This window comes from Lates calcarifer, linkage group LG3 (assembly GCF_001640805.2).
Source record: "Lates calcarifer isolate ASB-BC8 linkage group LG3, TLL_Latcal_v3, whole genome shotgun sequence".
Taxonomy (NCBI): Eukaryota; Metazoa; Chordata; class Actinopteri; family Centropomidae; genus Lates; species Lates calcarifer.
The window spans coordinates 18,250,900-18,268,385 of record NC_066835.1 but is presented as its reverse complement, the minus strand read 5'-3'; the positions used below and the strand labels follow the sequence as shown (position 1 = coordinate 18,268,385).

Below are 17,486 nucleotides of genomic sequence, written 5' to 3'. Positions count from 1 at the left end.
CATAGCATGAGCGACTAAGTCCCACAAGGTGGTGCAAAATAACGCAAATGTTCGCCCATTTTCCAGTATTATGTGCCAGTAGTACTATCTGCTTGTATATAATTAGTAGTGGTAAATAATATTGAATTTAAAATGAACACATTTTGAACAAAATGATGGTGATGATCAAGTGGTACTCAAGCCCATCTGATATGGCTACGGGGATATATAAGAAAAACAAGTTTAGAACTATTGGTCTAAATGTTAGAACACTTCTCAGAACAACATATTACAGTTCAATAGCACCACCTAGATCGTTAGACACAGATCAGCAACACTGAAGTTGCTTAACTGCATGACCTCTAACTTCACAGTAAAAACTTTGAAAAATGTTTGCAACTTATTTTCTTTTTTAGGGAAGGAAAGGAGTTACTTTTCCCACAGGGATTCAGTATCGTGCCTGTGTGCATGCTAATGCAAAGGGAAGGCATCTTTCTGCAGGGCTGCATTCTCCAGGACAACACTGAAAGTATGACACTTATTTCTGTTCTGTCTCCTTGCTCATTCAGGAGCTCACACTACATGGAACACTGACTGTTTCTTACTTGTTGTTAGTGCCTTGATGCAGTTTTACTTAGCAGCATTATTGTCTTTCCCACTGTGATGAACACAGTCCAGATTTGACAAATCCATATTTATTTTTCTGCTTTTACAGGATTAAATGAGAGTTTAATGCGCACAACATTTATGGCACAATAATTGAGAAATACTAAACATTTGCAGTCAATAAAAGGTGATGGTGGGAATTTAAAAACGCATCACAATTATTCAGTTTCAACTAGATTATAGGTATGATAACATATGGCTGACAACTGGCAATAACAAGCAAGTATTTTATCAAGATGCACACATCCTCTTTCCTCTTTAAGAGGTGAGCTTCTCGATAATGAGGACTGAAAGTTTTCCAATGTGTCTCTTCTTTGAAAACAGAACACGAATGGAGGAGGGCCGAGATTTCTCCCTTTGTGGAAAAGCAGTTGTGACTGAAGCTAATCTGAGTAAGTTGAAAACATTTAAAGTAAGATGGCCATGTTTTAACTGTTATAAGATCACTGTATGAGCTAATTCTCTCTATTTATATTATATATAGATAATATAAAGCTGAATAGCGATTAATTAAGTTTTTTATTGTACGTTAATACTTACAGATTGCTTTGCATTTCTAGCAGTTGCCTTGTCATTTATCTGAAAAACAAAATTCTTCAAATTTAATCCAGTACAATTACAGAATTTTTTTCAGCAACTCCACTTCATTCAAAATTTACAACCTTACCTCTATACCTCTACCTCATATATTCCTTTTCTAATCATTCACTGTCTTTTCTATTTTTTAGGAGATGAGTACTATTGGAAGCTTGTTGCAGATTTCATTGGTCCTCAGTCAGGGGAAGGCTTAGAGCTTGAACAGGCACCATGCAGGAACAGACTTTTGATTCAAGTAGGACTCATGAGAGAGGATAATAATTTTCCGTGGATTGCCATTGTAGACTGGCTCAAGAGAATTTTCCCCAGACATCAGTCGGCCGATTTTCGTCGTTTGATTGAGAGAGGTGTCGCAACAACACTGAGTCTGGGAAGTGAAGCGAGGCTGACCTTCCTGGAATCAGATGTCAACTTTAACTTTGTTGGTCCGATATGTGACAGCATCGGGGTTGAACGACAACATCTTTTGGAAATGAGGGATTTCTCAGAGCGAGCACAATCAATTGAAGTCACCAATGGATTGATTCTCGAGTTGAGCAACTTTGTCGCCAGGGAGAAAATTGCCCCAGTTGTCATAGTTACTTGGCTTAGAAACTTCAACCCTGAGTTTTGTAAGAAAGGGGATATTCAAAAGGCGTACAAAGTCATTAGGAGCAAGATAAAAAAGTTAAAACAGTGTTGCCGTAATTCTGAAACAAGAAGTCACAGGAGGAATGCAGCGATGGAAAATCTGCTTCAGAGTCCATTTGAACTGGTGCGGAAAAAAAAAACCTAGATTTGCTGTGAAGAAACGAATGAGAAGAGATGACAACCTCAATTATGAAAAAGTTACAATCAAGGAGGAATATGAGAGTTATGAAATCATGCAAGGTGAGGGATCTGAGAACAGAGGAGTTGTAAAAAAAATTATACTGAAAGAACACGTGTCTTTACGGGAAGAAAGTGATGAGGATTTGGATGCATCCTCCAGTGAAGAGGAAACCTCAGACAACAAAGAAGAGGCTTTGACCCTGCTTGACATTGCAATGCTGTCTGTCCAAAAGCTGTCAAGTGTGTATGGTGGGAAAACCACAGCGTGCAAGCAAGTCTCCATGGATCTCCTCAAAAATCAGTATACTCTGACATGCAAGGAGCATCCAGCCATGGCAGAGTTTGAGAAAAAACTCGACTCTCTCTGTGAAGACGTTTTACTGGCCTCCCCTGTGGTGTTTTTAAACCACAATGCCAATTTCCTTGTTGATTTGCATGATGCAGTTGAGAAACACATTATGAGCTTTGAAAAAGAGATCATGTTATCAACAGGGGAGAAATTGGGCCGTGACAAGCTTGCAAAATTCAAGAACTTTGTGAATCTGTCAGAAAGTGCCACTTCACGCTACATTCACATGGCTTGTGATGTCTTAAGCCCTCACACCCCTGGCAAGCAAAACTACAGAAAATACTGGGTAGCCTTCTGCGAGGAAAAGAATAATCCCTCCAGACTTCCAGTTAGTCAGTCAAACCAAATCAACAACTACTTTGAAGCTGCAGCGGGTCTTATTCACCATCACAAAGAGATCGCTCTCTTCTTCTCTGATTTGCTGTCGCTGAACAATGACGAATGTCCAAACATTATTCTTGAGAGTGTTGCCGCCGATGCTAATGATCCTGTGATTCAGAGCCTCGTGTGTGTTCTGGCCCTCATTTACTGCAAAATCCTCGGTCCTTACTGGCAGCTTCTGAAAAGTGGAGGGGAGTACTCGCTCTTCGGCCAGTACACACTCTGTCTCTACCAAAAGTTCCTTGATTGGTCCAAAAATCCTGCAACCCTGCTGGAACCTGAAGGCGCCACAAATGTTTTTCTGCAGTTCCCATTACAAGAGAAAACCTTTGATGGAGTGTTTCATTACTGTGGTCAGTGGCACACGAACAGGGATCTAATCAGAGCTTGCTTGAAGAGGGCAGTAAAAGTGATTGCAGCTGTCACAGAGGAACACCTGAAGGATTTCCTGCCTGGGGGGATGTTTTCTAAAGTCCCTTCACCAGATTTGAGCGCTCAACTGGTAAGCTGCACGTTCTCCGTCCTGATGGCAGAATATCCCTCCGGCCACACGGACCCCGACAAGAGGAAAAGACCCGAAAAGTCCTCTAAACAAACCGCACACAAGAACGTTTCATCAGATAGCTCTCAGGAAGATGAAGACCGGTACGGTTCATTTGACGACAGCTCTGATGAATGTTCTAGTGGGCAGGCTAAAAAGAACACACAAAAAGATGTCTGCAGTCCACAGATGAAAAAGAGAAGAGAAAGGGCAGTAACAGTGCATCAAGAAGAGCTCGAGAAGAACATGGACAGGGACTACATAATAGCTACAGTGACCAGAAATGGAGGGCCTTGCAAGTCACAGCAGGACGTCGACAAAATGCTGCTGCGTTTTGATGGGAAACCCAGAGCAGAGAAACGAGAAGCAATCCGCTGTGAGATACTGTACCAGAAAATGATTCTCAACAACACAGACCCACACTTGGATTGCATGTTCCGCAACAGCACACAGATGGTGTTGAAGCTAAAGCTCGCACTTCCTCGTGTTAAACCTGGGTATTCTCTTGTTTGGGCACCTAAAAAGACAAAAACAAAGCCTGTGCTCCAGGAACCAGTTCCAGCTGCAACTGAGGCAGAGTGATAATGACAAACAGAGAGTAACGAATGACTTTATACCATTAGAAGGAACTTTTGTTATCATGTGACTTCCTCGTGATTCTGTTTACAAACTAAGCAGAAATACACACAATGACCTCAATCTTTCATCACAAATACATTATAATGTATCCCTCTGTATTTGTCAGATGAAGCTGTCTGTGTGAACAATAATTTTGATGCCATTGATTGGAGAGGATTGTTAGATTTTTAACTGATATTTTTGATATGATACTCTTAATTTGCATGGCGCTGTATTGTAGCTATTTCTATAACTTTTTTTGTTGCCAAAAAGAAAACCTTTTTTATACAAGACCATACTTATTGTGATCATGCAGAGCTCAGTCAGTAACTACTGATGACTTAAAAGATATTACACAAACCACTGTCAAAATAAACATTTTCTTTGTTCATATTTTGTTTTTATTTACTTTGTCTTACCTTGTACTATAAAGCAAAAAAAGTTCAGCTAGTGTCTAGTCATTGAGACCAAAGGTCACTGTTACAAAATCAACCCAGCTTTAGTTCAAGTTCACGGCTGTGAAGTTCAATTTCACAACTGTATTGGCCCTGCCTTTGGTTTTGTCAGCCACATAATAACCTTGTGCTTCTTACACTTAAAGAGCATTTGTTGTTGCGTCACAGGCATCAGCAATGTCGATGAGTTCAAGCTTGTAAAAGCATTGACTAGGAGGGGCTCAAGAAAACCCTAGACCCATTAATGGACTTAGAGGAGATGAGGGGGGCAAGCTTTATCATGAAAGCCCACTGCAGTATTTACTTTGATGTCACAGGAAATTAAATAAGTTGTATTTCCACACAACTTCTCATCATTTAAATCATACCCTGCAAAGAATCATCAAATAAAGATTCCAGGGTCTAATCTTTTTAAATAACTTGTTTCTGCATGAGTTATAACTCTAAGATGCCGCCCGCATCAGTTGTCGTCGGCAGGAAAACAAACGCACCTATTGATGCACTACGTGGATTTTTTGTGGTGACGGTGCATTCAGGTATATCGGAAAACTGACTTTTGTACTAGAGCGGGCATTAACATAGTAACAGGTGATAGAGCCACTGTCACACACTGAACCGGGTAGGTAAGAGAAAGTGTTCAACGTAGGAACGAGTTTGTTATTGTACAACCAGCATGACAACAACTGCCCTGTTTTTATTGCTCGAATCATATTTTTAAATTTAAGATACGAGGAGTACGCGAAGGCAACCGAAGGGGCGGGAACTTTGCGTAAGTGTCCAGCATTCTCCAGGTTAACACACAGCAGCGTGTGGAGGAACACATTGTGGGCGTCTCGATCAAACAAAGACAAACGTGTCCGTCCGCAATTTACTTTTTCAATCTTGGCCGGAGCGAGCGGTACCATGTCCGGCAGCTGGTGGAGCAGCGCCGCGGTCACCCACGGGCTGATGGCTCTGTTTGCCATGGGCTCCTGGATTTCCGTCAACAGCCTGTGGGTCGAGCTCCCGGTGGTTGTCAGCGTGCTGCCCGAAGGTCAGTGGTACAACTTCCAGATAACATATGTTTACGCTGTCTGGTCTTTTGTCAGTTACATTCAGGTCTTTATTATAACAGTTTGGTTCCTTTTGTATTATTATTATGGTTAAGACTTTTATCGCTTCAGTTGGACTCAAACCTAGCGATGTTAGCTTGAACCTAGCTAGCTACACATTTAACTGAAGACTACAGGGGGAGTGGTGTTTTGTTTTCTCCATTCAAAGTTGCGAAATATTAAATGGGTGGAATACACTGTAAATACATTTATGATAGTATTAGTGATTTAAATGAGTAATATGCAGATAAAAACCAGTGGTGAAACACTGCTCGTGTACTTAAATATGTGCTTGTGTACCTAATTAATTGCCAATTGTGTGTGTATATATATTGAGTTATTATTATTGATGTATTGATGTGTAAGTAGACTTTTACTATTGGATGAAGTGGGGCAACTATTCTGTCAGCTGTTGGCAGTTTAATGTGCAAAACTGGCAATTTCAATAAAGTTTCAAATAAAAAATACTTCCTAAAAACGTCTGTATGAAAGTGTAACTGATTTGTAAAATACTTGCAAATGCAATCAACAAATACGCACAGTCCCAGTAATGGTAAATAAATAACACACAAGAAGTAATTGGCAAATGATGCACCTGGAGAGGTTATGACTCTAGGTGGCCCCACTTCCTAGCTTACACCAGTAAAGCCTCTGAGTATTACAGATTCAGGGAAAATGAGTTTTCTGTCTCAACATTTGTAAATATTTTGAAGTCAATGTTGCCAAATGCACATAATAAAATGAGAAAAACAATGCACTTTATGATCAACAGAACAGAATACATAAATAGAACAAACATTTTTCATAATAAAATGTAAAAAAAATATAGTGAGTATTGTGGGGTAGTTTTCCAATATCTTTGTGTTTTCTTGTTTCAGGGTGGAACCTGCCTGCTTACCTCTCTGTGCTGATAGCATTTGGGAACTTGGGTCCAATAGCAGTGACCATCACACACCACTGTGCTCCGGGACGTTTAAACGAACGCCTGGTCATCCACTGCATCCAGGTGCTGGCAGTGGTGGCGTCTGCTTTCCTGGCCGTCTTCTGGTCGCACACTGTCACAATAGCAGGAGAGGAAAGATCGTTACCATTCCTGCTCTTCACCTTTGTGTTGTCTTTTGTTTGCTGTACGTCCAATGTCACCTTCCTGCCTTTTATGTTTAGCTACCCCCCTCAGTATATTCGTACTTTCTTCATTGGTCAGGGCTTTAGTGCTTTGTTCCCTTGTATTGTGGCCTTAGGGCAAGGTGTTGGCAAGCTGGAGTGTAAAACGGTGAATGGCACAGTGCAGCCAGAGTATTTTAAAGAGAGTTTTCCTGCCCAGAACTTCTTCTGGTTCCTGTTTGTCATGCTGTCAGTCTCAGCTCTAAGCTTTCTGGCTTTGACTCGAAGAAAGACAGAGTCACAGCAAGACACACCGCCACAGGAAGCTGATAATGCAGGGGCGGCAAAGAACGGAGAGGAGACAGACCCGCTACAGAACGGAGGGACGCCGGTGTCTGAGGAGCAGGTGCAGGTGGAGGAACAGCCGCCTGCTCAGAGGTTCTGGACACCACACAACATCTACCTGCTGGTTCTGCTCGCAGTCTCCAATGCCCTCACCAACGGGGTCCTACCATCTGTGCAGAGTTTCTCCTGCCTGCCCTACGGCACCATGACCTTTCACCTCTCCGTGGTCCTTGGCAACATAGCAAACCCCCTGGCCTGCTTCCTGGCCATGTTTGTTGTTATGAGGTGGGAAAATATAAGAAACATTTACATGTTTTTCCATTACCTTTGGAAGTTGTGACCCTTTGTACTTATGATCAGCTCTACTTTGCCTTCCAGGTCCTCCGCAGGTCTCGGGTTCTTGTCTTTAGCAGGGGGAGTGTTTGCTGCATATCTCATGGCGTTAGCAGCACTCAGCCCCTGCCCACCACTGCTGGGAAACCCTGCTGGTGTGGCTTTAGTGGTGAGTGGTAATACTAATTTCTAGGCCTCGGTATCTTTTCAAATTATTTGATTCTAGTGCAGATTTTGCCCCATGATTTTTACCCAAATTACCTTTTTGATTATTTTTTTTTATTCAACCAAAGGACTTATCAAAGGTGAAATATTGTCTAAATGAAAGTAATTGCAAAATGTTTAATCAATTATGTGCTGAAAGAATAAATTAAAAAGGTTACAAGTCTGAGTAAACATTCAGTGACAGCATTTGGTACATGACATTTTTGATACCTACATAGCAATAGGAAAAATAATGATGCCAAAGATGATAAACTAGATCAGCTCTTTAACACAGTGAAGTCTCTGTTCCATCTATTTTTTCTCCCTGTTTACCACTGACTTCAGCTTCTTGTTTGTGCCCCCTGCAGGTCATCTCCTGGATCATTTTCACCGGTCTCTTCTCATATCTGAAGGTGGTGATTGGGACTTTGCTACATGAAGCGGGTCATGCTGCCCTGCTGTGGTGTGGCATCTCTATCCAGGCGGGCTCCCTTATCGGAGCCCTCACCATGTTCCCCCTGGTCAACGTCTATCATGTGTTTGCTAGAGCTCAGGAGTGTGTGGATAACTGCAGTTAGCAGGAGTGAGATATGTAATGTTTTCTGTCTTGTTTTTAAAAACACAGCTCCCATTCATTCCTCATGGGAACTGACTGTTTTAACCCTGCTGTAGGGTTCCTGAGTGAAGCACTAGATCTTTCTTGGCCTCATTTCTCCTGAGGATCATTCTACCTATGAGGCATCCTCTCCTGACTCAGAAGCCTTTAAGCCAGTGAAAGCAAAAACATTCCCTTATAATGGGAGCATTGTGTTTCTGCACATTCACCAAGGGGATGTAAAATGCGTATGATGCAGTAATACCACAAGTGCTTTGTGTGGTATTTTATAATGAATCACTGTAGTTGAAGTTGTTTACTTCAGCCACTACAACAGATCATGTGAAAAGTTATTTGCTCAGGGACATAATCATTAACTTATTCATCTATGTTTGCTGCTCCTGAAGCTAATTAATGAAGGATTCACACTGTAAGTTGCAAACTATAGCGCCATCTGTAGAGAGGCAGGTGCTTCTATTTTTTTTTTTTATTTCACTGACTATATTCACATGTCTGACTACCTCTTTCCTTCGTTTCCATGTCTGTTATCATGTCTGAGCTGTTTCATCAGAGTCAGATACACAGTTCAGTTGTGCAGTCGTCAGTATTATGAAAATTGTAATGCAGTGACTTTAAACATACAGTTCACAGATGGAGTGACGTTTTTTGATTTCACGCCAAAGTTAAATGTGCCTGAGAAATGTTAAACTTTACAAAACACGGTTTTCATAAAAGCCAGTTTCCTTTAGATTTAACTTTGTTTCTCAGAATGTTTTATTCAAACATTTTATGTAATTTGGGTTGTTTTAAGAATTTTATTCAAAGTAAAGTTGTGCTATCTTAAGGGAACAGTATCTGGCTTTGATGAGATGTAAAGTAATGAGTCACAAACAAGGGATTTTATCATCTCAGTCTCTGAAATAATGATTATATCTTTGACATGCACTAATACCTTGTAAGTTAATTCTATTAACCATGCTGCTACAGTACATCGCATTTTTTAACTTCAATAAACTCCAAATTTTGTGCTGACTTTATATGGACTGATTAACATTTGAACAGTTAAGTGATTGATAAGGTTCTCTTGCTTTTTTGTTGATTTTTTTTACTGATTGTCATGCGTACATCATGACATGAAATGGCTGATGTTGGTGAACAATAAAGATTTGTTGAAAATGCCCTGAAGCTTTTTTTTTTCTTCAAACAGGCTTGCATTATTTATAAAACATACGGGATAAACTTTCATTTCATTTTAAGGTTCAACGCAGACATTAATAGACAGATAGCTTCATTAAATAAAAATGTACATGGAGTAATTATAAGTTTAACTTTAGATGTTACTATACTGTGATGAATGATGAGTCTATTGCTGACATGTTTTGATGCTGTAGGTTGTAATAAGGAAAAAATGTTGTTGGTTTAGCATCACTCACAGTATTACCATATATGTAGTTAATACAAGTGGAATTCAGTGACCAAGACTTTGTACCACAAGTACAAAGTCATTACATCAGATTAAAATGAGCTTTGATGAAAACTGTTATCTGCTGTGGAATACTGGAATTTATATTTTGTTTAACCCAAAGTAACAAAGATATGGTGCAGTTTTTACGCTAAGCTAAGCTAACTGCCTGCTAGCCTTTTGAGAGTGGTGTAATTCTTCTCACCAACTCTTGATAATAAAGCAAACAAGTATACTCCCTAAAATATTGAAACTATCCCTTTAAATATTTGAAAAATGTTTCCTTGTCTAATTACTGCAAGAATCATATATTAGCTTTTGGTAATTTGGATGTTTTTCAAAAGATTACTTAAGGTTATGTCAATCCTATTATTTACTACAAAATTGCAGGGGGATTTCTAATACCCTTTCATTTGTTTGTGTAGTTATGCAATTGAACAGTGTAAACACTTGACTCATGTTCACCTCTGTTCCCATGATCCCTCTAAGCAGAATTAATGAAATCTGAATAATTAAATGCATCTCACTCATTCAGGAGGGAAACAAAATTGGGCTGAAAATCACAGCATGTGATGCTCACTGAAGTCCTGACAGTGAAAGTACTGTACTTCAGGTTAAGACAATGATCAGTTAAAGAAAACGTGTCATGGTTGGCTACATGATCTCACACCCACTTGCCCCAAGGAGGGTTTAATCCCTTGGTGCACACACAGTTTACTGCACAGGACTTTGGCTTCTTTCTCTATGCAGAAAACTCCAAACTCTTCACCAAACAGCATGTGAGTATCTGCAGGGTATCTGCATACTACAGTCCTTTTGATTTTAATATTTTAATGGTTTGAAATTTGTGTACAAAAAGAGAAAAAATGTTGACTGAAGTTATTTTCTAAACTTACTGTGTAAAGAGCTGTTCTTCAAAATATGTTGTTTTAAATAGGATTATTTACTTATTCTATAATATTCTGATGTTCATGATCTAAATACCAACATTCAGAGAGCAACCTCTTTAAAGAAGATTCTTTAAAATTATGATCATGCTTCCAGATCTAACAGTTAAGTCTTATTTCTTTATTAACATCTCTTTTCTAACATATTACCACATTATTCTGAGAATAATTTCTCTTATTCTGTCAATGATCAAAGCCTCCACTGCAAGCTGCAAGTTTCTTTTCAATAAACAATGTACTGTTTTCATAGGTTATGTAATAGTTACCAGTACAGTGGGTGGTCATGTTTCCTTTGCTGTATGCTTGATGTTTTAAGCAGGTTTAACCCACACGCTGCATGTGATCAAATTAAATAACTGACATCTGGCACTTTGCATGTGAGGTTTTCATCATGTCATGTTTCAACGTGACTGAATCTGCAAAAATAAAACACTGTTCATTGCACAGCTACCAAACAAAGACACAATGTCTTAGCACAAGACAATAAACATTAACCAAATGCAGGAAGAAGTCACGCACTATACCTTTAGCAGATGATGGCTGAGGATGCTTTCTCATGGTGACACATTAATCTGCTGAGTTTAATATTCACATTTTTGCGTAGTAAAACCTGTTTTTTGACATTGTACTATTGTTTTACCGACTGTAAATATCGTAAATAGCTTTGACTGCTGCAATGACGCAGCAAATAAAGGAAGAGCCAAACAAACATACATATATTACATTACATTGCTTTAACTGTAACCCTGACACACCTCACTCCAACTTTTATCCGATCTTAACCCTCATAAACCTCAAGCTAAAAAAGTCTTAACTGTTAAACTTGGCTAACTTTGTGTGGACTGGCTTTTTGCCCCCACAGCATGATTAATACAAATTACTTTTGCATTCATCAAGAATGTTGTTTTTCATCCAGATTAATTAATCTTTAAAGAGGTTTTAAGATATGGATTCATGAGCCTTTAATGTGTGATCCTCAATCTAAATATAACTGTAAGGTTACTCATTACAGATCTGTAATTTTCTAAGAAATGATTCACGTAAAAATGTTGAATTGTATCCTTATCTGTAGTCAAATTTCAGCATGTTCAGTATGTCCACATTTTCCCTGTAATATGGACTGAGTCAAGTCAGTCTGAGTTGTTCCTTCCAGAAAATGTCTTTTTCACCAAATGAGATATTTTTGAAGTCAAATTGCTAATTGTTTTTTTTGGTTTTTTTTAGCATTTAAGGACCACCAACTAAATACACAGAGCTCCATTGTGTTAGGATCAGCATCAGCCAGCAGCTTCAAACCTCAACCGCATTCACTGAGACAACATGTTTGTACAGATGAACAACAAAGTTTAGAAAGTCTGTTTCATGTGCAACAAGAAAGAGTCAACATCCATGCTAGCAGCGCTGCAAGGCTGTAGCATGGATGTATCCATAGGCTGTAGGCGCTGCTTTGGTTGCTTTGAGCTACATGCTAACTTTAGCATGCTAACATCCTCACATTTACAAGGTTCATATGCTGATGTTTGGCAAGAATGTTGTTTACCATATTATATCTAATTTGACATGTTAGCATGTTTGCTAACACCTAGCACAAAGGCAGAGGTTTTAAGGTATTATAGCAAAATCAATAAATTAAAAGTCCTATGATTTCCAGAGAGTGAGGCTGGATAAAAATTCAGAAGTCAGCTTAAATCTACTCTCTGTCTACTTCTAGAGAAAACCATCTCAAATATGTCACTACTCACCCACCTGTTGGCGTGTCTTTTTGGGATGGGCTCCTGGGTGTCCATCAACGGCCTGTGGGTGGAGCTGCCTCTGATCGTCCCCCAGATCCCAGAGGGTTGGTACCTGCCCTCGTACCTCTCAGTCCTCATCCAGATGGCCAACGTCGGGCCTCTCTTCGTCACCCTGATGCATCGCTTCCGGCCCGGCGCCCTGAATGAGACGGCTGTCATATACGTGATCATCGGCCTGGGGACTGTGGCGAGTTTCCTGCTGGGTTTCTTCTGGACGAAGACGGTTGTAGTGGCAGGCGCTCCTCGCAGCGTAGCCCTCCTCGTCTTAACTTTCTTCCTCGCTGCTGTTGACTGCACTTCCTCCGTCACCTTCCTGCCCTTCATGATGCGCCTCAAGCCTCAGTATCTGACCACCTACTACATTGGGGAGGGTGTGAGTGGCCTGCTGCCCGCTTTAGTGGCTTTGATCCAGGGTGTTGGGGTGGTCCGCTGCATAAACAGCACACAGTCTGTGAACCACACCCTGAGCTCCTCCAACAGCTCTGTGACCTTTGAACTCCAAGCCCAGTATCAGCCGGCAAACTTCTCCGTTGAGGTGTTTTTCTTTTTCCTGAGCGCCATGATGCTGGTGTGTCTGGTGGCGTTCCTGCTGTTGAACTACCACCCCGCTGTGGCCAGGGAGCACCCCAACAATCGATACACCAACGGGGTGAAGGAGAAATCTCAGAAAAACAGGAAGTGGGCCGAGCAGAAGTCCATGATGGATCCGTACAGACCGGCAAACCAGAAGTGCAGAAGCAGTTTTGGCACCGGGACTTACAGCTGGATGCAGGTGTTTTACATCTTTGTGATTCTGGCCTGGACGAACGCTCTGACCAACGTGGTCCTTCCCTCTGTGCAGTCCTACTCATGCCTGCCGTACGGGAACAACGCCTACCACTTATCGGCCACCATGGCTGCCGTGTCCAACCCTCTGGCCTGCTTCATCGCCATGTTCCTCCCAATAAGGTCAGAGTCTGCTGTTGTAATCTGCTCAACACAAATACAAGGTTGATGGTCAGATACATTTTTGTTTTTAAAGAGGATGAACACACTTATATTACAACACCCTCAGTACCAGACCTTTGATTCACCTAAAGTCACAAAAACATTATTTAGTGAGGAAGAAAGGAGGAAATCTTAGGAAGCGCTAGAAAGTTTAGATAAAAATTAATTAACTTCTCTTTTAAATCCATGTAAAATGTCAACAAACTGTGTTACAGTTTCAATATTTTTATTTTTATACAGTGTTTTTTTCCCTTCAAATAATATGACGCCACATTAAAAATGTATCTAGTGTCAAGATAATGCCTTTGATTTCTACAAAGGTTTTGAAATATTGTGAATTGTTGTAGACACGTGGTAAAGTCAAGATCTTTTTCACTTCATTCAGTCAAATTCTTTGGTTAAAAATAATAACATAGGACAAATCTTTTCTTACATAAGACTACATAAGACAATGTCAGAGTGTCTTCAATGGAGACTGTGTTTACAAGCTGTCTGAACTCAGCTCAGTCGGCCATTGTCACACAAACTGATTTTTCATTTCGGAGGTAAGACTAGACAATTTTTTTAAGACTATGAGCTTTTCAACATTTTCAGGCACAAGTTGACACTAATCTGTCACTTAAAGTCTGTAAAATGTTAGAAAATGTCCATCACAGTCTCCCAGAACTCAAGTTAACATCTTATGATAGAAAACAGACAAGAGAAGAAAATCATCCAAACGGACTGAATATAGTGAAAGCTCAGCATTTGTTTTGGGGTTTTGTTGTTGTTTTGTTTTGGCTTTTTTTTTTCAGTCATCAATTGTTGTTTATTAATTTTCTATCAACTGAGTAAGCAATTAATCAAGTTATTTCAGCACTGGTGCACTGGACGCGTAACTAATCAGATTTTTCAGTCAGTTAACACTGCAGTGTATTTTGCAGCTCCAACCTTCCATATTTACACCGGTTTGTACTGTTAATATCGTGCCACAACCTACTGTTAAACTCTGGTTATGTGTGGTGAATTTTGGCCTGTTCTCTACATGCAAACAAATCCTGACTACAACAACAAACTCTGAATGTTCCTCTGTCATTTCTCAGATCCCTGGTGTTGATGGGAGCTCTCACAGTGATCGGCAGCGGAGTTGGAGCTTATATAATGGGCATGGCAGTGCTGAGTCCATGCCCACTGCTGGTTAATGATACCTCAGGTGGTGTCATCATTGTGAGTACATTATCAGGCCTCAGACACCAAACATTATCTTTTCATTCACAAGTTTAAAAATGATTGAATGTTACTGAATGTTACAGTATCCACTGTATAAAATGTAAAACAGGTGTCAGACTCACCTCTCTCTGCTGCACAGGTGTTAGCCTGGATCATCTTCGTTCTCACTCTGTCCTATGTGAAGGTGATCATAGGTGTGATCCTGCGCGACGAGGGCCACAGCGCCCTCGTGTGGTGTGGAGCTGTGGTGCAGTTAGGCTCTCTGCTGGGAGCCGTGACCATGTTCCCACTGGTCAGCCTGTACAGCTTCTTCTCATCAGGGGACCCATGCAACACCAAATGTCCTTAAATAACAACGTCCTTAAGAAGAGACTGGAAGCAGTAAAAGCTTCTTTCTCTCAGGAAAAGAATGTGAGAATCAATATGAGGCCTATTTATTGCTTTCTCTGTCCCATGATTTAGTCACTCAGCGACATCTGAATCTGAATGTGTCATTTAAAAGCTTTCATTTGTTACAACAAAGAAAACCACGAAGATATAAATAGAGCAAGCTAGTTATAATGTAGTCTACCTGACTGACGAATTTATGCTTTGTAATAAATGTGTTGACAGATGTAGTTTGGACCTAAAGAGGATCAGATTTCTGGTCTAGATCTCTTGAAAACCTTTCTGCCAGAAGCAAGAGTCCAGTGAGTTGATGGTTAGGCAGGTGAGCACTCACAAAATAAATTATTGATCAATTTTTGTAAAATGAAAGAGGAACATTTGTGAATGTAGTTACACTAAAATATAGAGGCATAGTTGCTGTTTCAAGTTTATTTTACTTTACTCTCTGACTTTGTGAGTGCTTGCCTTCCTTATTTATCAATTGGTTCAACCTCTTCATGTTGCTTTAAGTGTTATGTAACTCTCTGTTTGAATGTAATTGGTCTTCGGTGTACTGAGAGTAACAATATCTGTTACACCTCTGACCACTACAGTCTGTAGAAAAAAAATATTTACATTAGTTGTGTGGAAATGAATGATCTGTAAAATAATAATTCTGTAACCGCATTATTATTTTTTTATTAAGATGTGTTTTAATCATATTGTTTATTGTATTATGTTATATTAAAGCATAAAAATATAACCACAGTGTTACTAAAGGAACATAATGTGTCTCTTCTCTTTGTAAACTGATGACCAGACTGGACAGAAACTGGACATTCAGACGTCAGAGAATCACATAAAACACAGGCCACTTTTGTCTATGAATAAATATGTAAATGCAGATCTACAACATATTTTAAGTGGGTTACATGGCAAGTGTGTGTACACCAAGAGAACAAACGGTTGACTGACCAACTGCATCAACACAAATCTACTGTTAAATAAGAAATATATGAGAAATAAAGTTGTCTTATTTACATAATATTTTCATATGATGCTAGAGGCAGAGCTGCCCTTGAAGCAGTAACCTGCAAAACTAATGAATAATTCAGTCATTAACATGCCATAGTTCTATATATTACACAGCCAATGAGATTATTTCTTCGTTAAATAATTATTATTATTACTAAAATCTCTCTCCTGGTTGCTGATTTTCATAATTACAGAAAAATGAAGACGTGCTCTCTAATTCTGAAGGTCTACATTCAGGTTAATCTGCTCAGAATGGAGTTTGTTGAGATAATCATGTGGTTTTCTTTCCTCACTTTAAACAGGGAAGCTTGCCTTGGGTGGAGAGGTAAAACAGTGGATGCACAACACTTGCGGCAGACAGCAGGAGTATACACACAGGTGTAATTAAACAGCCATTTACACATTCACCCAGAAACAGGAACCTTTCAAACACAGTCACTGGGACGTAAAAACACAGGGTGATGATTGACGTAGCGCGGATGGTTTTGAAGGCTCGCTTCTTGGCAGGGTGCAGCTTGTCATTCCCTGGGCTGGACTTCTTCAGCGTCTTCATGATTCTGATGGTGCCCCGCACCGTCATTCCAACCATAAACACCGTCACATAAAATGGGAAACTCTTTATAATGCCCTCTGTACCAAAGGGGAAGGTGTCTCCAGCAAAAACACTTGCAAAAGCAAGGGGCAGAGAGAGGAGCCACACTGTCACAGCACAAGCCTCCCTGATTCTGTATTTGTTCAGCAGAGGGTAAAGTGTAGGGTGAACCACAGCAACATATCTCTGCATGCAGATGAAAGCTAAATTTGCTGGCCCTCCAAGTTGTGCGTACACAAACATAAACGTGAGCAGATCTTTATGGACAGGTGGCAGAGCAAAGAGGACAATTACATGCACGACGGATATCAAGTACTGGAAGTTGTGGAAGACAGCTGAATTAACATTCAGGATATCGGGAGTCTTGGCGGATGTGAAGGTGATCCACAGCAGTTTGACGATCACTGGTTGTCCCATGAGAAAAGTACTGACATCAGTCAGTGTAAGAAGCACCTTTTCACTCGGTCCACACACACAGGATACATTCCTACTGGAGTTGGTGGAATTTTTAAATGAATCCTGCATCCTGGCAGAAACAGACTAGCAGAGAGAAGCTGCTGATGAGGAGGGAGCTGCAGATTATAAATAAACACATTCTCTGATTCCTACAGGGTTTGATCTTCTGACTTGTTCTATTGTAGTAATAAAAATTATACCAAGGCAATGTCAATTCAACCTTTTTCTAGTTCTTTAAGCTCTTTAAGAGATATATATTTAACATATGTTGAGACAAGACAGAATAAAGCAAATTGCTGCACTAAAATGAGGAAAAACACAGTACTAGCAGTTTCATTTGTTTTGAAAAAGTAGGATTTTTAGAGCTAATTTACAGGCAAAGATATTTGATAACATAAATTTATAGACAACAACATATAAAATACTCACTGATAAATCTAATCTTTAAAATTAAATAAACCTTTTAAATTGAAGCTTACCTGGTGTGTGCAGCTGCTGCTTGGACGTCAGAGTCGTCAGCAAAATAATTCACAGACTGAGGAAAAAATGACACCTGATTTTCCTAATGGAC

The 17,486-nt window shown here is 39.9% G+C and overlaps 2 protein-coding genes and 1 pseudogene across 3 annotated transcripts; all 3 read left to right on the top strand.

The window, feature by feature from the left end:
• Positions 1–575: 575 nt before the first annotated feature.
• On the top strand, positions 576–4,334 carry LOC108899138 (uncharacterized; annotated as a pseudogene).
• An 810-nt stretch (positions 4,335–5,144) lies between these two features.
• On the top strand, positions 5,145–9,246 carry slc52a2 (solute carrier family 52 member 2). Its single transcript, XM_018699444.2, has 4 exons — positions 5,145–5,429; positions 6,366–7,221; positions 7,315–7,438; positions 7,842–9,246. Exons 1-4 carry the CDS (start codon positions 5,300–5,302, stop codon positions 8,049–8,051), a joined length of 1,320 nt encoding a protein of 439 aa, XP_018554960.1. The 5' UTR covers positions 5,145–5,299; the 3' UTR covers positions 8,052–9,246.
• A 972-nt stretch (positions 9,247–10,218) lies between these two features.
• On the top strand, positions 10,219–15,634 carry si:ch73-196l6.5 (riboflavin transporter 2). Of its 2 annotated transcripts, XM_018699464.2 has the most exons (5): positions 10,229–10,309; positions 11,702–11,799; positions 12,189–13,218; positions 14,340–14,463; positions 14,606–15,634. In XM_018699464.2, the coding sequence occupies exons 3-5, from the start codon at positions 12,206–12,208 to the stop codon at positions 14,813–14,815; spliced, it is 1,347 nt and encodes a 448-aa protein (XP_018554980.1). In that variant the 5' UTR covers positions 10,229–10,309; positions 11,702–11,799; positions 12,189–12,205; the 3' UTR covers positions 14,816–15,634. The 2 variants fall into 2 exon arrangements, with proteins under 2 accessions (XP_018554972.1, XP_018554980.1); XM_018699456.2 differs by lacking the exon at positions 11,702–11,799 and having other exon boundaries at positions 10,219–10,309.
• Positions 15,635–17,486: the final 1,852 nt, after the last annotated feature.

Coding starts and splice junctions, on each gene's coding strand:
- slc52a2 (XM_018699444.2), top strand. CDS start 5,300: ATGTCCGGCAGCTGGTGGAGCAGCGCCGCGGTCACCCACGGGCTGATG. Junction 7,222..7,314: donor GCCATGTTTGTTGTTATGAG/GTGGGAAAATAT, acceptor TTTGCCTTCCAG/GTCCTCCGCAGGTCTCGGGT. Junction 7,439..7,841: donor CTGCTGGTGTGGCTTTAGTG/GTGAGTGGTAAT, acceptor TGCCCCCTGCAG/GTCATCTCCTGGATCATTTT.
- si:ch73-196l6.5 (XM_018699456.2), top strand. CDS start 12,206: ATGTCACTACTCACCCACCTGTTGGCGTGTCTTTTTGGGATGGGCTCC. Junction 13,219..14,339: donor GCCATGTTCCTCCCAATAAG/GTCAGAGTCTGC, acceptor GTCATTTCTCAG/ATCCCTGGTGTTGATGGGAG. Junction 14,464..14,605: donor CCTCAGGTGGTGTCATCATT/GTGAGTACATTA, acceptor TCTGCTGCACAG/GTGTTAGCCTGGATCATCTT.